General features: G+C 51.7%; 1 protein-coding gene across 1 annotated transcript in view; it reads right to left on the bottom strand.

Annotated features, from left to right (window-relative positions):
- Nucleotides 1-13819: 13819 nt before the first annotated feature.
- LOC137535552 (zinc finger protein 268-like) overlaps nucleotides 13820-22958 on the bottom strand; it is a 166549-nt gene continuing 157410 nt past the window's right edge. Inside the window, exon 3 of the mRNA XM_068257384.1 lies at nucleotides 13820-16012. Within this exon, the coding sequence (XP_068113485.1) occupies nucleotides 14881-16012 (1132 nt within the window). The 3' untranslated portion in view covers nucleotides 13820-14880. The remainder of the gene's footprint in view (nucleotides 16013-22958) is intronic.

Raw genomic sequence — 22958 nt, 5'->3', positions numbered from 1 at the left:
GTTGCCCACTTCAGTAGGCATTGCTGCCTTGCTGACTACTTTTGCAGCTCTTGTGGAGCTTCATTCATGTGTAGTCAATGATGATATTACTGTTACAGAAAATTCTGAATTTGAGTCCGAGTCTTCTTTTGAAAGACCAGTACCTGTGACCTTTACTCGTGATGATTTTCTGCCCGGTACTGGTTTTGGTCTTGTCGTGTCGGACTCTGAGGTTGGCAGTTCCCTGACATGTCCTGAGGTTTCTCCTGTACTAGTGTACCCCGATGTGCTCTGTGACCCAGAAAGCCCAAGTGTGCCTCGGTTACCAGCGTACTCAGATGCTTCCTCAGTGGAGACATGTTCTGATATAGCCTGCCTGCTTGCATGCCCAGAAGTGGTCCCTGAAAGTCCTGATCTTGATGGGTGTCCTGCTAATTTTGAGTCTGGAATGATCATAGGTTCCATAGGGGTTCTTGGTGGTTCTCCATGTGAGCCTGGTGAGCGTTCTGGCTTCTTGGGATCTCTACGGAGCTTCAAGGCGTTCTGGGAGATTCCGGGAAAGGTTTTGCTTGGTGCCCTGAATATGATCAGCAATGGCTTTGGTGTTGTAAGGGACACTTCGAACAGGTATTGTGGCAGGTTTGGTATTCTTGGACGCTCCTTGGAAGGTGGTGGGTATTGTCTGGAGGGTGTTGATGGCTTCTTCTCTGGTGTCCACAGTCCTGATGGGTGTTACGCTGAGACTTGTAGTGCTGATGGGCATGTTTCGGTGGCTTCTGCTTCCGATGAGGTCGGTTTCGGAAGGACTGACTCTGGAATTGGGCCTTGTCGGGTTGTCCCGACCTTCATGAGTCTTCAGTTAGAGTTTTGTGATGATACCAGTTTTGAGGGATGTCTGGAATCCATCCCTAGAGGGGGGGGTACTGTGATGATCCGCTCAGCTGGCTGCACAGGCAGAAAGCTGTTTGTCCATTCCTCTAGTCTGTGGGCTGCAGGTCTCTGGAACAGAGACCTGTCTTTCCATTGCAAGTTTTTGGTCTGCCCTCTTGCTGGGAAATTTGCATACATTCGTTATGCAAATCCCCTACCTGCCCTCTTTGATGACTGGCACTATAAGAGCTTTATGTTTCCCAGAAGGCTTTGCTGGTCATTTCCCTTCCATGCTCAGTTCCTGATGGACACTGCTGGAGTGTCAGCCATTGCTATCTAGTATAGTTAATTCCTGGGGGTTGCTTTAGGCTCCCCTTCTAGCCCAGTCAGGTTGTATTATCTGTATTGCCTGTTCTGTCTTGTCTTGCCTTGTTGCCATTGTCCTGTCCCTATGGTGGTGGACAGGAAATGGTTCTGATCTCTGTTCTTGGAGTATAGCTGGTGCAGCGGTTGCTACCAGCTATCTCTTCTGTTCTGTTTCCTGGGATCGCGCTAGCTACTTTTTGCTAGCGCTGGGGATCCTTCTGTTCTGTCTTGTCTGTCGCGATTGCGCTGTCACCAGCGGCGGTTGATAGCGAATCGTTCTGCCTTGTTTAGATCGCACTAGCCGCTAGCGTTAGCGGCTGTGGATCTTTCTGATCTGTGTTCCTGCTTGGATCGCACTTGCGCTGGCGGAAGAGCGGTGGATCCTTTCTGCCTAGTTCCTGTTTTTCGTGTGTCTGTCTTGTCCGCTACGCTTGCTGCAGGCTCGGTGAGGTAACCGTTAAGCAAGTGCTCGCGTCCACTGTTTCATGTTTGTCTGTCGATGGTTAGTTAGGCGTGCTTGTCTCTGTTGTGCTTATCACGTGGAGACCGCGCATAACCGCGTGCACTGTTGCGAATGAGTGCGGTGTTCGCGGTTAGCTAGCGTTTATTATTTTCCGTATCTCCTTATTGTATTATTTGCTGTGCCTTTGCTACCCTCGTATTCTATTCTGATCTGCCTTGTGTCACGTCTGGCGATCGCACCTCTCGCGATCGCGTTCCTATTTCATATCTGCTGTGTGTGTGCGCGGTCGCGGAGTGGCGACTGGATTGGCGCACACACATACAATCTATCCCTTTGCTCAATCTCATTCGCAATCGCCTCTCTTGCGATTGCGTTCTGCGTTTCGTACAATTCCTGTCTGGCACTTGTGGAGGTACAGAGGATTGGTTCCTCTGCACTCCTCAGCACCATCTGCCGACAGGAATTTCCCTCTACAGGTGCGTAGCACCTTTTGCTGGGTTCCTGCAAATTATACGCTTGTGGAGGATTTCCGCCGTGTCAGCGCACGCGTTGTGTGCTGATCACGGGGAAAGTTCCACAATCGTTACAGTCATGCAGCGCACAGCCCATCCCTTCCTCTGTGGCCACTGACAGCAGCAGCACATAGTGTCAGTGTGCAGAGCAAAGCAGGGCGGCCGGGGCTGTGGAACAGGAGAGATCTGATCCTGAGTCCTGCCAGCTGCTGCCCCTCAGCTTTTAGGTCTCGGCCTTCCCACAATTCACAATTACAATCAGTTATAGTATTGAAAAATAACAGAGCCTCAGTTCCTGTAAGACCTGCTACCTGAGCTGTGGGGTGCATACAAACTCTCACCCAATCACTTCCAAGCCTGTGCTCTTATGGCAGCTGTGTCACGCCCCCTACTGGCCAGCCTGCTTCAAGCCTCCCAATCTAGTCGGGCACACAGACCATCCAATCCCATGGATACAATCGATGTGTCGGAGCGCTGGAATTGGGCTTACAGGCAGACCAGGAGAGGATGTGTACACACATACAATTGCTACATGCAACTAAATAGTAAAAACCTGCCACCACCTCCTCTATTCCGGAAAGAGGGACTCACTAATCTGAGGTAGGGAAGGCAAGGATAATACAACCCAATATTTTTAAATAATACAGATCTCTGGGTAACGGTCTCTGCAGAAGCAGCTTCATCCTGTGATACTCACAACAGGTCATAGCCAAACAATGACTCTGCCATTTATTATAAAGTGTAAATAGATTATTACAGACAAATGTTCTGTGTAACAAAATGCACAATGTAGCAAACAGCATAAACATAAAAGAGGAGAACAATGAGGAGAAGGAATACATAAAGTATGAAGATGTCAGTCCTCTGTGGAAGTACAAGTGGAGGTCCATGCCTTTATTAGCCCAGCCTGAAGAGTCCTCTGCTGGCTCCAGATGTTCCTGGCTTGTTGGAAAATTGAGGCCTGATGCCGCTAGGCAGGATTCTCTTCTGAGGAATCTGCTTTGAGAGGCGGGTTTACAAGTCCCGCCCCCTGCGTTAGGCTGAACCTCCTCATGCATATCGGAGGGAAAATGTCATGTTTTGTGCATTGCTCATCACACATGCACAATAGTAGCAGATTCCTGCCCCACTAAACATATACATCATTATCAGATCACACTTGGCTTTCCTAGCCTCTACCCTTATGCTGGGGATATACGGTGCGATCTGGCAGCTCGATTAGCCGGCGGATTGACTCCCGCCGCGTCCCCGCTCGTCCCTGCCCCGTCCAGTGTTGCCAACCTTTCACGTTATTTTTTACTGACAAATACCTAAAAATTTACTGACAAAAGATTTTTTTTTACTGACAAAATCCCCTGTGGCGCGCTACGGCAGAGATGTCCCCAGAACAGGTAGCCAGGGGTGGAGATGTCCCCAGAACAGGTATCCAGGGGTGGAGATGTCCCCAGAATAGGTGGCCAGGGGTATAGATGTCCCCATAACAGGTAGCCAGGGGCAGAGATGTCCCCAGAACAGGTAGCCAGGGGTAGAGATGTCCCCAGAACAGGTAGCCAGGGGTAGAGATGTCCCCAGAACAGGTAGCCAGGTCTATAGATGTCCCCAGAACAGGTAGCCAGTGGCAGAGATGTCCCCAGAACAGGTAGCCAGGGGCAGAGATGTCTCCAGAAGAGGTAGCCAGGGGCAGAGATGTCCCCAGAATAGGTAGCCAGGGGTAGAGATGTCCCCAGAACAGGTAGCCAGGTCTATAGATGTCCCCATAACAGGTAGCCAGTGGCAGAGATGTCCCAAGAACAGGTAGCCAGGGGCAGAGATGTCCCCAGAACAGGTAGCCAGGGGCAGAGATGTCTCCAGAAGAGGTAGCCAGGGGCAGAGATGTCCCCAGAACAGGTAGGCGGGGGCAGAGATGTCCCCAGAACAGGTAGCCAGGGGTAGAGATGTCCCCAGAACAGGTAGCCAGGGGTAGAGATGTCCCCAGAACAGGTAGCCAGTGGCAGAGATGTCCCCAGAACAGGTAGCCAGGGGCAGAGATGTCCCCAGAACAGGTAGGCAGGGGTAGAGATGTCCCCAGAACAGGTAGCCAGGGGCAGAGATGTCTCCAGAAGAGGTAGCCAGGGGCAGAGATGTCCCCAGAACAGGTAGGCGGGGGCAGAGATGTCCCCAGAACAGGTAGCCAGGGGTAGAGATGTCCCCAGAACAGGTAGCCAGTGGCAGAGATGTCCCCAGAACAGGTAGCCAGGGGCAGAGATGTCCCCAGAACAGGTAGCCAGGGGCAGAGATGTCCCCAGAACAGGTAGGCAGGGGTAGAGATGTCCCCAGAAGAGGTAGCCAGGGGTAGAGATGTCCCCAGAACAGGTAGCCAGGTGCCCCCCCCCCCCCAGCAGGAGGGGAGCAGTGCAGAGAAGAGGGAGTGACCATGGGCACAGCAGCGGGGAAGAGGGGACCTCTCCACCCTTCCCTCACCTTAGGGCTCCCCCTCCCTCGCTCTCCCCTCCAGAACTAAGTCTTGTGCAGCAGCTGGTAGCGGGCGGAACTTACCTCCATCTCGTTGCAGGCGTGGGATGATCTCTGCATTTGCTGCTAGTCTTGTCCAGACCAGAGCAGCGGCACCAGAACTTCCGGCGCTTGAAACGAGCTGGAGGTAAGTTCCGCCCGCTGCCAGCCGCCACACAAGACTTAGTTCTGAATGGGAGAGCGAAAGAGGGGGAGCCCTAAGGTGAGGGAAGGGGAGGCACTGCTGTGATAGATCTGTATTTCTTGCCTGAATATCCATAAGCCATTTCCAGCCCAGCAGCTTTATGCCTCATCATGTCAGGGATGTGTGGAGGTTCTGATAACAGACAGGGCAAGTCACAAGAGCTGCTGATCACTGTTTTTGGTGGCACAACACGTGTGCTGTGACTGTGGCTCTTATAATGTATGAGCTACACAGCTATTGCACCACATTTAACTTCAGATCCCTCTCATACGGCCCTCTTACTGCCAGAATTCCTTTCCCTGCACAAGTGATGATTAGCATAGAGCACAGTGATGTATTAAAGTCTGCACAGGCTGTGTGTGGTCCCTTAATGGAATGCCTTACAGTGACCATATAGGTAGACCAGAGCAGACATCAATGCTTCCTGCACTCCTCTGGACCCTGGAGCAGCAGAAACAGTTAACTTTTTTTTTTCACAAGCCAGCGTCTCCTCAGCGCTCCTCTTGTGATGATCACAGATCTCCGTCTCCATGCTTGCTGGCTCCTGGAGTCCTCAGGCTGCTCGCTGCCCTCCCCAGTCAGCACCACTGTCAGAGAAGACTGAGTGAGGCTCTGACTCTCAGTCATCAGTCACTTTCTAATCCGCGCCACGACACACACATTTCCGGGCTAGATGGCTTACTGAGAGAGGCGGGGGGTGGAGCTGGCCGGGGAAAAGAGGGGAGGGGATGTGTGAGGCACAAATGCCTGCTACTGGCTGCCACAGTGAGCCGAGGGGCGGAATTACCTCTCTGCAACAATCCACCCCCGGCAAGTGAATAAATCAGCTTCATTTTTACGGACACAGCAAAACTACTTACGGAAATCACGGGCACCAAAATGTAATTGTTTATTTACGGAAAATCCGTAAATTTACTGACGGTTGGCAACACTGGCCCCGTCCCCACTCGTCCGCCCGAATCGATTCCCGCTCGTCCCCGCCGGCGCCGCTTATCTTCTGCTCGAGTTACCGCTATTGTCCGCCCGCGGGTATCGAGCGCGGTATCGATACCCGCAGTGATCGGACACGTTGGATATTATCAATCGAGCCATCAGCAGAATGATAAGGGGAGAAACGCACTGTGTATCCCCAGCATCACAAAGAGATGAAATAATGTGGTTTCTGGCTGTGATATGTACACAATAATGATATGCACAGGTCCGGCTTGCTGCCAGCAATTCAGAGATATATTTTCAGGTGATCAGAAGCATTGCGGCTCTTCAAATCCAGCAAATATAAAATGTTCCTTTATGTGTTACAGGTCCAGGCCCCATATGGGTGTGCCATGGGGTCTGCAGGAAGCTCTTCTCTTAGGCCAGTGATAGGCAAACATGTCTCTCCAGCTGGTAAGGAATTACAGTCATGACTGTGGCTGTAAGACTCCTGCAATGCATTGTGGGACTTGTAGTTCATTAACAGCTGGAGAGACAAGTTTGCCTATCACTGTCTTAGGCCGGCCCCATGCTGAGATTATACTTCTGTCACTGAGAGGGCAGACATGAAGCCTAATGAAGCTATTCACACCTATTTGTTAGGGAAGCCTTTTCCTTTGACAGAGGAAACCCCAAAGCGTTCCTACATGGTCCAATCTCGTTTTGGATTGCAATCACGATGGCTTGTGGTTCTGCCAGGACAGCAGCCAATAACTATTGCACAAATAGTCATGCAGTTTTCTCCCCAGGCTTTTATAGCTGGATGCTCCACTCGGCTAGTTTTGATGAGCACCCGGCTGTCATCACCTCCCCTCCTCCTTTGCTATAAGCAGAGCTGTGCACAGAAGCATCGGCCCTGCATTCTCTCATATTGCCCCACCTGGCAACGTTTTCATGTCACCCGGCGGGAAAAAAAATTCTGGGGAGAACACTGGTCATGGTTGCCATTTTGGTTTTAATGTCTCACACATATGATGTCACATCTCACACATATGATGTCATATCTCACACACGCCCAGTGTATACTAACCAAACAAATATAAATTTCACTTCAACCAGCTTTATATACAGCAGACAGTAAAACACATACAGAGACGGCAGGGATCACACTGGAGAACATGCTGCTCCATGTCACACACATTGTTACAGTGCGGCAGGGATCACACTGGAGAACATGCTGCTCCATTTCACACACATTGTTACAGTGCGGCAGGGATCACACTGGAGAACACGCTGCTCCATTTCACACACATTGTTACAGTGCGGCAGGGATCACACTGGAGAACATGCTGCTCCATTTCACACACATTGTTACAGTGCGGCAGGGATCACACTGGAGAACACGCTGCTCCATGTCACATACATTGTTACAGTGCAGCAGGGATCACACTGGAGAACACGCTGCTCCATTTCACACACATTGTTACAGCGCGGCAGGGATCACACTGGAGAACACGCTGCTCCATTTCACACACATTGTTACAGTGCGGCAGGGATCCCACTGGAGAATATGCTGCTCCATTTCACACACATTGTTACAGTGCGGCAGGGATCACACTGGAGAACACGCTGCTCCATTTCACACACATTGTTACAGCGTGGCAGGGATCACACTGGAGAACATGCTGCTCCATTTCACACACATTGTTACAGTGCGGCAGGGATCCCACTGGAGAATATGCTGCTCCATTTCACACACATTGTTACAGTGCGGCAGGGATCACACTGGAGAACACGCTGCTCCATTTCACACACATTGTTACAGCGTGGCAGGGATCACACTGGAGAACACGCTGCTCCATTTCACACACATTGTTACAGCGCGGCAGGGATCACACTGGAGAACACGCTGCTCCATTTCACACACATTGTTACAGTGCGGCAGGAATCACACTGGAGAACACGCTGCTCCATTTCACACACATTGTTACAGCGCGGCAGGGATCACACTGAAGAACACGCTGCTCCATGTCACACACATTGTTACAGTGCGGCAGGGATCACACTGGAGAACACGCTGCTCCATTTGACACACATTGTTAAAGCGTGGCAGGAATCACACTGGAGAACACGCTGCTCCATTCCACACACATTGTTACAGTGCGGCAGGGATCACACTGGAGAACATGCTGCTCCATTTCACACACATTGTTACAGTGCGGCAGGGATCACACTGGAGAACATGCTGCTCCATTCCACATACAGTGTTACAGTGCGGCAGGGATCACACTGGAGAACATGCTGCTCCATTCCACATACAGTGTTACAGTGCGGCAGGGATCACACTGGAGAACATGCTGCTCCATTTCACACACATTGTTACAGTGCGGCAGAGATCACACTGGAGAACATGCTGCTCCATTTCACACACATTGTTACAGTGCGGCAGAGATCACACTGGAGAACATGCTGCTCCATTTCACACACATTGTTACAGTGCGGCAGGGATCACACTGGAGAACATGCTGCTCCATTTCACACACATTGTTACAGTGCGGCAGGGATCACACTGGAGAACACGCTGCTCCATTTCACACACATTGTTAAAGCGTGGCAGGGATCACACGGGAGAAAATGCTGCTCCATTTCACACACATTGTTACAGTGCGGCAGGGATCACACTGGAGAACACGCTGCTCCATTTCACACACATGGTTACAGTGCGGGAGGGATCACACTGGAGAAAATGCTGCTCCATTTCACACACATTGTTACAGTGCGGCAGGGATCACACTGGAGAACATGCTGCTCCATTTCACACACATTGTTACAGTGCGGCAGGGATCACACTGGAAAACATGCTGCTCCATTTCACACACATTGTTACAGTGCGGCAAGGATCACACTGGAGAACATGCTGCTCCATTTCACACACATTGTTACAGTGCGGCAGGGATCACACTGGAGAACACGCTGCTGCATTTCACACACAGTGTTACAGTGTGGCAGGGATCACACTGGAGTCACCGCGGTTTTTTACAGATCTTTTGCATGCAGTCAGCTGACATCACATTGGAGTCTGCGGAATATCCATATAGACTTCTGCACACGTCAGCCAGCTGACAGCAGCAATAGGAATTGCATGCGGTGTGAGAAAAAAGCAACAGAAGTGTGAGGTTTTCCAAATGTGGAGGGAAAAATACCATTGTACCCCACATGGTCCCAAATGTCCATAGAAAAGCATTACATGCGTTCCATGCATTCTGCATACCATTCCACATTGCAGCAAAACACACGTGTGTCCCCAAATGTGATCCCAGCCTAGCCGTCGGCTTTGTTGCTTTATATCTCACTAGCTGATTGCCCGGCGTTGCCCGAGTATGTATTTGGCTGGTGTTGGCTCCGCCCACTTTTCTAACCCTAACACACAATTACTCAATGACCTAGTTTGTGAGCTTTGCATTGTTTGGCATCAATGATGTGCACTGAAATGAAACAAATCTGATTGGCTGTGGCTCCACCCTTTTTTCTGAATTTGAACCCCAGTCACCCAATGACCAACTGTAGCAGTTTTAAGCTTGTGTCCTTAACAGTGCAAGAATGGCAGCAATTGAATATTCCCCTTGAAAAGCAATACATGAATTTGGATTGGCTTTTGTAGGCCGCACCCTCTTTTATGAATAATAATCCCAGTTTACATTTTCATAGTGAAATTTGTATTTGTCTCCGCCCACTGATGACCCAGCATTGCCTGCGTATGTATTTGGCTGGTGTTGGCTTTGCCCACTTTTTGTAACAGTAACAGACAATTACTTAATTACTCAGTGACCAAATTTGTGAGCTTTGCAGTCTTTGGCATTAATAATTTGCATTGAAATGAAACAAATCTGATGGGCTGTTTGTGTCTCTACCCCTTTTCTGAATTTGAACCCCAGTCACCCAATAAATAACTGTACCCAGCCACTTCATGACCGACTGTAGCTGGTTTGAGGCTTCTGCCATTATTAGTGTAAGAGTGGCAGCGGTTTCAATATTTCCCTTAAAAACCAATAGGTGAATTTTGATTGGTTGTTGTAGGTTCCACCCACTAAATATTAATCCAAGTCATCCAGTGACCAACTGTGTCACGTTTGAGAACCCTGCCAATAACAGAATGGCTGAAATCAATCTAACAAATCTGATTGGCTGTTTGTGGCTCCGCTCCCCTTAGTGAATTTGGACCCCAGTCACCTATCAGGTAAGAGGCCTCTGCCATTAACAGTGTAAGAATGGTAGCAATGTAAATATTCCCCTTGGAAATCAATAGGTTACATTTGATTGGCTGTTGGCGCCACCCACATTTCTGAATATTAATCCCAGTCACCCAGTGGCCCACTGTGTCAAGTTTGGGAACGCTGCCATTAACAGTGTAAGAATTTTTCTTGGGGGGGGGGGGAGGGGGCAGAATTGATTGCCCGATGTGAAAAAAGGCTACTAACGGCCCTGATTGCACCAATGTCTCTACCTCTATGCTAGCAAGACTTTACATTTTGTAAGCCTGCATGTTTGCACTTTTGTGTGTAATGATTCTGATTGTAATATATTAATTTATGTCCCCAATCCCATTTATAGGGCAAGAAATCCCACTTATTAAACCTGACAGGGCACACCTGTGAAGGGAAAACCATTTCAGGTGACTACCTCTTGAAGCTCATCAAGAGAATGGCAAGAGTGTGCAAAGCAGTAATCAAAGCAAAAGGTGGCTACTTTGAAGAACCTAGAATATGACACATTTTCAGTTGTTTCACACTGTTTGGTTATGTACTATACTTCCACATGTGGTCATTCATAGTTTGGATGCCTTCAGTGTGAATCTACAATGTTCAGAGTCATGAAAATAAAAAAAAAAAATCTTATATGTATATATATATATATAAATATCATATTCCTCCCCCTCTACATATATCTAGCTGACTTCCTATCTATACACTGCTCAGGGGGGATGAGTGAAGTAACTGAGTGAAGCAGCCAGTAGTCAGGTGATTGCTAGAAGCCGACCAGCCAGCAGCAGCGAGGTGAAGGTTGTCAGTGTCAGTCACTGTCACCCCCCCGCCAGGCAGCAGCACACACTGGACAGGCAGAGAGGGGACCGCAGTAATACCAGTAGTATTTGTCACTGGCTGTCTGTCTGTCCACCAGGTAGAGAGCAGAATGAAGTGTCAATGTGTGAATGGCTCCCCGGGCAGCGATCTCCGGCTCCTCTGTCTTCACCAACAACTTCCAGTGACGTTTCCCCAGCGATAGGGGCGGGACAAGCCGTCGTTTCTGTGTCTGTGCACCATTCACCGGCCTGGCTGTCTCCCTGAGAGGGAGGAGGCGGGGTCCCCGGGGATAGGGGTGGGACGAGCCATCCTTCCTGTGTCTGTGCCCCATTCACCGGCCTGGCTGTCTCCCTAAGAGGGAGGAGGCGGGGTCTCAGGGGATAGGGGCGGGATGAGCCGTCCTTCCTGTGTCTGTGCCCCACTCACCAGCCTGGCTGTCTCCCTGAGAGGGAGGGGGCGGGGTCCCCGGGGATAGGGGTGGGACGAACCGTCCTTCCTGTGTCTGTGCCCCATTCACCGGCCTGGCTGTCTCCCTGAGAGGGAGGAGGCGGGGTCCCCGGGGATAGGGGTGGGACGAGCCGTTCTTCCTGTGTCTGTGCCCAATTCACCGGCCTGGCTGTCTCCCTAAGAGGGAGGAGGCGGAGTCCCAGGGGATAGGGGCGGGATGAGCCGTTCTTCCTGTGTCTGTGCCCCATTCACCAGCCTGGCAGTCTCCCTGAGAGGGAGGGGGCGGGGTCCCCAGGGATAAGGGTGGGACGAGCCGTCCTTCCTGTGTCTGTGCCCCATTTACCAGCCTGGCTGTCTCTCTGAGAGCGAGGGGGCGGAGTCCCCGGGGATAGGGGCGGGAGGAGCCGTCCTTCCTGTGTCTGTGCCCCATTCACCGGCCTGGCTGTCGCTCTGAGAGGGAGGGGGCGGGTTCCCCGGGGATAAGGGTGGGGCGAACCGTCCTTCCTGTGTCTGTGCCCCATTCAATGGCCTAGCTGTCTCCCTGAGAGGGAGGAGGCGGGGTCTCCGGGGATAGGGACGGGACGAGCCGTCCTTCCTGTGTCTGTGCCCCACTCACCAGCCTGGCTGTCTCCCTGAGAGGGAGGGGGCGGGGTCCCTAGGGATAGGGGCGGGACGATGTGCCCTATTCACCGGCCTGGCTGTCTCCCTGAGAGGGAGGAGGCGGGGTCCCCGGGGATAGGGGTTGGACGAGCCGTCCTTCCTGTGTCTGTGCCCCATTCACCGGCCTGGCTGTCTCCCTAAGAGGGAGGAGGCGGGGTCCCAGGGGATAGGGGCGGGATGAGCCGTCCTTCCTGTGTCTGTCCCCCACTCACCAGCCTGGCTGTCTCCCTGAGAGGGAGAGGGCGGGGTCCCCGGGGATAGGGGTGGGACGAGCCGTCCTTCCTGTGTCTGTGCCCCATTCACCGGCCTGGCTGTCTCCCTAAGAGGGAGGAGGCGGGGTCCCCGGGGATAGGGGTGGGACGAGCCGTCCTTCCTGTGTCTGTGCCCCATTCACTGGCCTGGCTGTCTCCCTGAGAGGGAGGAGGCGGGGTCCCCGGGGATAGGGGTGGGACGAGCCGTTCTTCCTGTGTCTGTGCCCAATTCACCGGCCTGGCTGTCTCCCTAAGAGGGAGGAGGCGGAGTCCCAGGGGATAGGGGTGGGACGAGCCGTCCTTCCTGTGTCTGTGCCCTATTCACCAGCCTGGCAGTCTCCCTGAGAGGGAGGGGGCGGGGTCCTGGGGGATAGGGGCGGGACGAGCAGTCCTTCCTGTGTCTGTGCCCCATTCACCGGCCTGGCTGTCGCTCTGAGAGGGAGGGGGCGGGGTCCTCGGGGATAGGGGCGGGACGAGCCGTCCTTCCTGTGTCTGTGCCCTATTCACCGGCCTGGCTGTCTCCCTGAGAGGGAGGGGGCGGGGTCCTGGGGGATAGGGGCGGGATGAGCCGTCCTTCCTGTGTCTGTGCCCCACTCACCAGCCTGGCTGTCTCCCTGAGAGGGAGGGGGCGGGGTCCCCGGGGATAGGGGAGGGACGAGCCGTCCTTCCTGTGTCTGTGCCCCATTCACCGGCCTGGCTGTCTCCCTGAGAGGGAGGAGGCGGGGTCCCCGGGGATAGGGGTGGGACGAGCCGTTCTTCCTGTGTCTGTGCCCAATTCACCGGCCTGGCTGTCTCCCTAAGAGGGAGGAGGCGGAGTCCCAGGGGATAGGGGCGGGATGAGCCGTTCTTCCTGTGTCTGTGCCCCATTCACCAGCCTGGCAGTCTCCCTGAGAGGGAGGGGGCGGGGTCCCCGGGGATAGGGGTGGGACGAGCCGTCCTTCCTGTGTCTGTGCCCCATTCACCGGCCTGGCTGTCTCCCTAAGAGGGAGGAGGCGGGGTCCCCGGGGATAGGGGTGGGACGAGCCTTCCTTCCTGTGTCTGTGCCCCATTCACTGGCCTGGCTGTCTCCCTGAGAGGGAGGAGGCGGGGTCCCCGGGGATAGGGGTGGGACGAGCCGTTCTTCCTGTGTCTGTGCCCAATTCACCGGCCTGGCTGTCTCCCTAAGAGGGAGGAGGCGGAGTCCCAGGGGATAGGGGTGGGACGAGCCGTCCTTCCTGTGTCTGTGCCCTATTCACCAGCCTGGCAGTCTCCCTGAGAGGGAGGGGGCGGGGTCCTGGGGGATAGGGGCGGGACGAGCAGTCCTTCCTGTGTCTGTGCCCCATTCACCGGCCTGGCTGTCGCTCTGAGAGGGAGGGGGCGGGGTCCTCGGGGATAGGGGCGGGACGAGCCGTCCTTCCTGTGTCTGTGCCCTATTCACCGGCCTGGCTGTCTCCCTGAGAGGGAGGGGGCGGGGTGCTGGGGGATAGGGGCAGGACGAGCAGTCCTTCCTGTGTCTGTGCCCTATTCACCGGCCTGGCTGTCTCCCTGAGAGGGAGGGGGCGGGGTCCTGGGGGATAGGGGCAGGACGAGCAGTCCTTCCTGTGTCTGTGCCCTATTCACCAGCCTGGCAGTCTCCCTGAGAGAGAGGGGGCGGGGTCCTGGGGGATAGGGGCAGGACGAGCAGTCCTTCCTGTGTCTGTGCCCTATTCACCAGCCTGCCAGTCTCCCTGAGAGGGAGGGGGCGGAGTCCTTGGGGATAGGGGCGGGACGAGCCGTCCTTCCTGTGTCTGTGCCCTATTCACCAGCCTGGCAGTCTCCCTGAGAGGGAGGGGGCGGGGTCCCCGGGGATAGGGGTGGGATGAGCCGTCCTTCCTGTGTCTGTGCCCCATTCACCAGCCTGGCTGTCTCCCTGAGAGGGAGGGGGCGGGGTGCGACTCATTAACCCCTCATTGACCTCCTCTCCAGCAGGGAATATATTTGTTACATACACAACTGAGGAGGAGAGAGCCGGGAGCAGAGCAGGTACCAGCGGCAGCGAAAACCGACACATAACTGCAACTTTGATGATATGAAGATCGTCCTACCCCTGATCACGATTTTCAGTTAAAAACTGAATATCATTCAGCCTTAGATTGCAACACCCACAAATAAAATATTGCCAAAAGCTAGAGCCCCAAATTTACATGTAACACCCTTTCTTTTTTATATTAACCTTTACATGTCCCCCATTTTTCCTTTTTACCTGATTTCTACTTCCTGTAAAACATCACTTCCTGAAATATAAGCGGCACTTCCTGTAATATAAGCGGCACTTCCTGGTTCCTTTGGCTTTCTGTCAAAATATCCATTAAACGCTGAGTAAACTCTCAACAAACGCACAATATATGGTAGCAGAGCGTACAATCAGCCAACGCCACAACCAGGAAAATGCCTGACGTACGCTGGGGACCAACGCTTACAAACGCCTGCAACTGCTGGAGGAACTGAAGGAGTCTGATATAGAAAGTCAAAGAGCAGCAACAATCTAATGCACTGAGCAGCATGAGAGTCTTCGGATTCAGTGTAAGAATGCTGCCATGTGCGATTTGCAAGAAGTAAAACAAACACTGGAAAAGAACACTTATGGCCAAAACATTTCCAGCACTCAATACACAAATATGGCTTCTCACCAGTGTGACTTCTCATGTCTCATAAGGCTTCCTTTATGTCCAAAACATTTCCCACACTCAGCACATGAATAGGGCTTCTCTCCAGTGTGAGATCTCTCATGTCTGACAAAGTGTGATTTCCATCCAAAACCTTTCCCACACTCAGCACATGAATAGGGCTTCTCACCAGTGTGAGATCTCTCATGTGTGACAAGTTGTGATTTCCATCCAAAACATTTCCCACACTCAGCACATGAAAAAGGCTTCTCACCAGTGTGAGATCTCTCATGTGTGACAAGTTGTGATTTCCGTCCAAAACATTTCCCACACTCAGCACATGAATAGGGCTTCTCACCAGTGTGAGATCTCTCATGTGTGACAAGTTGTGATTTCCATCCAAAACATTTCCCACACTCAGCACATGAAAAAGGCTTCTCACCAGTGTGAGATCTCTCATGACTGACAAGTTGTGATTTCCGTACAAAACATTTCCCACACTCAGCACATGAATAGGGCTTCTCACCAGTGTGAGATCTCTCATGTGTGACAAGGCTTCCTTTCTCTCCAAAACATTTCCCACACTCAGCACATGAATAGGGCTTCTCACCAGTGTGAGATCTCTCATGTGTGACAAGGTGTGATTTACGCCCAAACCATTTCCCACACTCTGCACATGAATAGGGCTTCTCACCAGTGTGAGATCTCTCATGTTTGACAAGGTGTGATTTCCGTACAAAACATTTCCCACACTCAGCACATGAATAGGGCTTCTCACCAGTGTGAGATGTCTCATGATTCACAAGTTGTGATTTCCATCTAAAACATTTCCCACACTCAGCACATGAAAAAGGCTTCTCACCAGTGTGAGATCTCTCATGTGAGACAAGGTGCCATTTCCGTCCAAAACATTTCCCACATTCAACACATGAATAGGGCTTCTCCCCAGTGTGAGCTCTCTCATGTACGACAAGGTCTGATTTACGCCCAAAACATTTCCCACACTCTGCACATGAATAGGGCTTCTCACCAGTGTGAAACCTTTCATGTATAACAAGCTGTGATTTCCATTTATAACATTTCCCACACTCAGCACAAGAATAGGGCTTCTCACCAGTGTGAGATCTCTCATGTGTGACAAGGTGTGATTTCCATACAAAACATTTCCCACATATCGAACAGGAATAAGACCCTTCAGCAGGGGGAGAGCTGTGCTGGGTATGAGGCCCCTCAGGGTTAGACAGGTGAGGGGGGCCTGGGGGCATATTTGGGGTCACCAGGATATCTGCAGGAGACTCTTGTCCAGTGACATCATCATCCGTTGTACAGTCTGTGGATACAGAGAGACGAGTCTCTGAGAGGTTCCTGATGCCGGGACTCCGCGCTGCAAATAGAGAAACATCATCACTTTCTGTTAGAGAATTCTGAGGGAGGAGCAATTATCATTAGGGGCGGTCAGTGAGCTGCTGATAATTTGTTGGTGTAGGGATTGGATATCCTATTCATACGGCTGCAATCAAATGACATTATATTTATGAAGAATAAAGACTGATGCTTTTCCGTTAAAACCCCCAGTGGACTGTTTTCTATGTAACTAAGTGTAAACGGGGTGGAACCGATTGTACTATCCCTTTTATCTATTGTTGAGCTGCTGATAATTCCAAGTTGATGCAAAGATGATGCAGATTGGAAATGGGCCAGATGCAGCATCTGCATAACTCTGCATATAATTATAATATAATTTGCACCATCTCAGAGTTATGGGCATGTCACTGACCATCGCTAGTTATCAGCCTGACAGAGAACTGCAGAAGGTTGTGCTCATTACAGGCGGCCAAACACAGGACAATAACTTTGCGTGCACATTTTCTGTATCTTTCAACAAAGAAATACATTTCCTGAGAAATTTGATTCTCTGCATACAAATTGCATTATATTTGCATACAACTACAGAGTTAAATACATCTCATTGACCTCCCTACACATAAAGCATTGGCCATACATGGAAAGCAGTAAATTGCAGAGCTTGATGAGACAATGGCAGCAATGTGTTACTCCTGTGACAACAGACCTCTATGTACTTATAGCAAGACATCTGTGTTCTGTTTGTAGAGCAATGTGGTGTCACTTACACATTCTTATTACCATTGTATCCTCGTGTCACTCATATGCCCCTTGTAATGTCCCTTTATCTCTCTCTTGTCCCCAACTGTGCAAATAAAGAGATTGTGACGTTACACAACACTAATTATAGGAGCTGCGAGGTGGAGGAATTATCCATTTATGTCACAGAGATCCCAAACCACTAATACTTCTGTAGCTGGATATACTGTACATACATATATACTCCTATATATACAGTATAGCCGCATTCCTCCTCCCATCCTTCTGTCTAATAAGAAACCAAGCAGCTGAACCCTGCAGCTCCTATTGGACAGGAGATCAGAGGAGGCGGGGATTGGGTGTGACCAGAAATCACTGTACCCCCCTGTAAAACCTGGGAAACCCCTCCAGCTTTTTAACAAACCGGACATGACCCAATTTTTATTTTATTAATTCATTAGTGATGTCCATGGAGTTCCTCTTCCAGCGCCTCCTCTGCCTCTCCTGTGTGTCCCCCCTCAGTGCCTCCTCTGCCTCTCCTGTGTGTCCCCCCTCAGTGCCTCCTCTGCCTCTCCTGTGTCCCCCCCCCCCCTCAGTGCTTCCTCTGCCTCTCCTGTGTGTCCCCTTCACTGCCTCCTCTGCCTCTCCTGTGTGTCCCCTCCACTGCCTCCTCTGCCTCTCCTGTGTGTCCCCTTCACTGCTTCCTCTGCCTCTCCTGTGTGTCCCCTCCAGTGCCTCCTCTGCCTCTCCTGTGTGTCCCCTTCACTGCCTCCTCTTCCTCTCCTGTGTGTCCCCCCTCAGTGCTTCCTCTGCCTCTCCTGTGTGTCCCCTTCACTGCCTCCTCTGCCTCTCCTGTGTGTCCCCTTCACTGCCTCTCCTGTGTGTCCCCCTCACTGCCTCCTCTGCCTCTCCTGTGTGTCCCCTTCACGGCCGCCTCTGCCTCTCCTGTGTGTCCCCTTCACTGCCTCTCCTGTGTGCCCCCTTCACTGCTTCCTCTGCCTCTCCTGTGTGTCCCCTTCACTGCCTCTCCTGTGTGTCCCCTTCACTGCCTCCTCTGCCTCTCCTGTGTGTCCCCTTCACTGCCTCCTCTGCCTCTCCTGTGTGTCCCTTTCACTGCCTCTCCTGTGTGTCCCCTCCAGTGCCTCCTCTGCCTCTCCTGTGTGCCCCCTTCACTGCCTCCTCTGCCTCTCCTGTGTGTCCCCTTCACTGCCTCTCCTGTGTGCCCCCTTCACTGCCTCCTCTGCCTCTCCTGTGTGTCACATTCACTGCCTCTCCTGTGTGTCACATTCACTGCCTCTCCTGTGTGTCCCCTTCACTGCCTCCTCTGCCTCTCCTGTGTGTCCCCTTCACTGCCTCCTCTGCCTCTCCTGTGTGTCCCATTCACTGCCTCTCCTGTGTGTCCCCTTCACTGCCTCCTCTGCCTCTCCTGTGTGTCCCCTTCACTGCCTCCTCTGCCTCTCCTGTGTGTCCCCTTCACTGCCTCCTCTGCCTCTCCTGTGTGTCCCCTTCACTGCCTCCTCTGCCTCTCCTGTGTGTCCCCTTCACTGCCTCTCCTGTGTGCCCCCTTCACTGCCTCCTCTGCCTCTCCTGTGTGTCTCCTTCACTGCCTCTCCTGTGTGCCCCCTTCACTGCCTCCTCTGCCTCTCCTGTGTGTCCCCTTCACTGCCTCCTCTGCCTCTCCTGTGTGTCCCCTTCAGTGACCCCTCTGCCTCTCCTGTGTGTCCCCTTCTCTGCCTCTCCTGTGTGTCCCCTTCAATGCCTCTCCTGTGTGCCCCCTTCACTGCCTCCTCTGCCTCTCCTGTGTGTCCCATTCACTGCCTCTCCTGTGTGTCCCCTTCACTGCCTTCTCTGCCTCACCTGTGTGTGCCCTCCTCTGCCTCTCCTGTGTGTCCCCTTCACTGCCTCCTCTGCCTCTCCTGTGTGTCCCCTTCACTGCCTCCTCTGCCTCTCCTGTGTGTCCCCTTCACTGCCTCCTCTGCCTCTCCTGTGTGTCCCCTTCACTGCCTCCTCTGCCTCTCCTGTGTGTCCCCTTCACTGCCTCCTCTGCCTCTCCTGTGTGTCCCCTTCACTGCCTCTCCTGTGTGCCCCCTTCACTGCCTCCTCTGCCTCTCCTGTGTGCCCCCTTCACTGCCTCCTCTGCCTCTCCTGTGTGCCCCCTTCACTGCCTCCTCTGCCTCTCCTGTGTGTCCCCCTTCAGTACCTCCTGTGTGAATAGCAGGCATTCTACCCTCTTTAAGTCATCACATCACACAGGGTTTGCCATGAGAAGCTCTTAGGCTCGGTCACATTTGAGCTGGAACATAAATTTGCCTTCCCAAAACAGAAGGTATTTGTGATTATTCAGGTTGGAGTGAGCAAATGATGTCTCCCACAATGCATCACTGCAGAATATGCAAATAATCCCATTGCTGTCCCTGAAAGCTAAAACAACCTGATACATCATTGCATTCCAGCGGATCTGCGGGTGTGTTCAGCTTTCAGGGTCAACATAAGGATGATTAGCATATTCAGCAGTAGTGCATTGTGGGACACCCTTAAATGCTCTCTCCAACCTGAATAAGCACAAATACCTTCTTTGTTAAAAGAACACTATCAAAGTTTATGTTTTTTCCAGACGCCCTTCAGAAGTTACAAGAGACTTAGTAATAGTAGATAATGGTAGAAGGAAAAAAGACATCCATCAGCTTATCAGACCTTGCATAGTGCTAAGATAGTGAAGTTGGTGTCGGGTTCCTCTATTCAGCTTATCAGACCTTGCATAGTACTAGGACAGTGTAGTGGTGACGGGTTCCTCTATTCAGCTTATCAGACCTTGCATAGTGCTAGGACAGTGCAGTGGTGATAGGTTCCTCTATTCAGCTTATCAGACCTTGCATAGTGCTAGGACAGTGCAGTGGTGTCGGGTTCCTCTGGTCAGCCTATCAGACCTTGCATAGTGCTAGGACAGTGCAGTGGTGTCGTGTTCCTCTATTCAGCTTATCAGACCTTGCATAGTGCTAGGACAGTGCAGTGGTGTCGGGTTCCTCTATTCAGCTTATCAGACCTTGCATAGTGCTAGGACAGTACAGTGGTGACGGGTTCCTCTATTCAGCTTATCAGACCTTGCATAGTGGTAGGAAAGTGCTGTGGTGACGATTCCTCTATTCAGCTTATCAGACCTTGCATGGTGCTAGGACAGTGCAGTGGTGTCGGGTTCCTCTATTCAGCTTATCAGATCTTGCATAGTGCTAGGACAGTGCAGTGGTGACGGGTTCCTCTATTCAGCTTATCAGACCTTGCATAGTGCTAGGACAGTGCAGTGGTGACGGGTTCCTCTATTCAGCTTATCAGACATTGCATAGTGCTAGGACAGTGCAGTGGTGACAGGTTCCTCTATTCAGCTTATCAGACCTGGCATAGTGCTGAGACAGTTCTGTGGCGACGGGTTCCTCTATTCAGCTTATCAGACCTTGCATAGTGCTAGGACAGTGCAGTGGTGTTGGGTTCCTCTATTTAGCTTATCAGACATTGCATAGTGCTAGGACAGTGCAGTGGTGACGGGTTCCTCTATTCAGCTTATCAGACATTGCATAGTGCTAGGGCAGTGCAGTGGTGTCGGGTTCCTCTATTCAGCTTATCAGACCTCGCATAGTGCTAGGACAGTGCAGTGGTGTCGGGTTCCTCTATTCAGCTTATCAGACCTTGCATGGTGCTAGGACAGTGCAGTGGTGACAGGTTCCTCTATTCAGCTTATCAGACCTTGCATAGTGCTAGGACAGTGCAGTGGTGACGGGTTCCTCTATTCAGCTTATCAGACCTTGCATAGTGCTAGGACAGTGCAGTGGTGACGGGTTCCTCTATTCAGCTTATCAGACCTTGCATAGTGCTAGGACAGTGCAGCAGTGTCGGGTTCCTCTATTGAGCTTATCAGACCTTGCATAGTGCTAGGACAGTGCAGCGGTGTCGGGTTCCTCTATTGAGCTTATTAGACCTTGCATAGTGCTAGGACAGTGCAGTGGTGATGGGTTCCTCTATTCAGCTTATCAGACCTTGCATAGTGCTAGGACAGTGCAGTGGTGACGGGTGCCTCTATTCAGCTTATCAGACCTTGCATAGTGCTAGGACAGTGCAGTGGTGACAGGTTCCTCTATTCAGATTATCAGACCTTGCATAGTGCTAGGACAGTGCAGTGGTGACGGGCTCCTCTATTCAGCTTATCAGACCTTGCATAGTGCTAGGACAGTGCAGTGGTGTCGGGTTCCCCTATTCAGCTTATCAGACCTTGCATAGTGCAAGGACAGTGCAGTGGTGTCGGGTTCCTCTATTCAGCTTATCAGGTGTTGCATAGTGCTAGGACAGTGCAGTGGTGACGGGTTCCTCTATTCAGCGTATCAGACCTTGCATAGTGCTAAGACAGTGCAGTGGTGATGGGTTCCTCTATTCAGCTTATCAGACCTTGCATAGTGCTAGGACAGTGCAGTGGTGTCAGGTTCCTCTATTCAGCTTATCAGATCTTGCATAGTGCTAGGACAGTGCAGTGGTGTCAGGTTCCTCTATTCAGCTTATCAGACCTTGCACAGTGCTAGGACAGTGCAGTGGTGACAGGTTCCTCTATTCGGCTTATCAGATTTTGCATAGTGCTAGGACAGTGCATTGGTGTCAGGTTTCTCTATTCAGCTTATCAGACCTTGCATAGTGCTAGGACAGTGCAGTGGTGACAGATTCCTCTATTCAGCTTATCAGACATTGCATAGTGCTAGGACAGTGCAGTGGTGACGGGTTCCTCTATTCAGCTTATCAGACCTCGCATAGTGCTAGGACAGTGTAGTGGTGACGAGTTCCACTATTCAGCTTATCAGATCCTGCATAGTGCTAGAACAGTGCAGTGGTGATATGTTCCTCTATTCATTTTATCAGACCTTGCATAGTGCTAGGACAGTGCAGTGGTGTCGGGTACCTCTATTCAGCTTATCAGAGCTTACATAGTGCTAGGACAGTGCAGTGGTGATAGGTTCCTCTATTCAGCTTATCAGAGCTTGCATAGTGCTAGGACAGTGTAGTGGTGTCGGGTTCCTCTATTCAGCTTATCAGACCTTGCATAGTGCTAGGACAGTGCAGTGGTGACGGGTTCCTCTATTCAGCTTACCAGACCTTGCATAGTGCTAGGACAGTGCAGTGGTGTTGGGTTCCTCTATTCAGCTTATCAGACCTTGCATAGTGCTAGGACAGTGCAGTGGTGACAGGTTCCACTATTCAGCTTATCAGATCCTGCAAAGTACTAGGACTGTGCAGTGGTGTCGGGTTCCTCTATTCAGCTCATCAGACCTTGTATAGTGCTAGGACAGTGCAGTGGTGAGGGGTTCCTCTAGTTAGCTTATCAGACCTCGCATAGTGCTGGAATAGTGCAGTGGTAACGAATTCCGCTATTCAGCTTATCAGATCTCGCATAGTGCTAGGACAGTGCAGTGGTGATAGGTTCCTCTATTCAGCTTATCAGACCTTGCATAGTGCTAGGACAGTGGAGTGGTGTCGGGTTCCTCTATTCAGCTTATCAGACCTTGCATAGTGCTAGGACAGTGCAGTGGTGACCGTTTCCTCTATTCAGCTTATCAGACCTTGCATAGTGCTGGGACAGTGCAGTGGTGACAGGTTCCTCTATTCAGCTTATCAGACATTGCATAGTGCTAGGACAGTGCAGTGGTGTTGGGTTCCTCTATTCAGTTTATCAGACATTGCATAGTGCTGGGACAGTGCAGTGGTGAGGGGTTCCCCTATTCAGCTTATCAGCCCTTGCATAGTGCTGGGACAGTGCAGTGGTGACGGGTTCCCCTATTCAGCTTATTAGACCTTGCATAGTGCTAGGACAGTGCAGTGGTGTCGGGTTCCTCTATTCAGCTTATCAGATCTTGCATAGTGCTAGGACAGTGCAGTGGTGTCGGGTTCCTCTAGTCAGCCTATCAGACCTTGCATAGTGCTAGGACAGTGCAGTGGTGTCGGGTTCCTATATTGAACTTAT

The sequence above is a fragment of the Hyperolius riggenbachi genome, chromosome 10 (genome assembly GCF_040937935.1).
Source record: "Hyperolius riggenbachi isolate aHypRig1 chromosome 10, aHypRig1.pri, whole genome shotgun sequence".
NCBI lineage: Eukaryota > Metazoa > Chordata > Amphibia > Anura > Hyperoliidae > Hyperolius > Hyperolius riggenbachi.
This window is presented reverse-complemented; position numbering and strand designations above follow the sequence as displayed.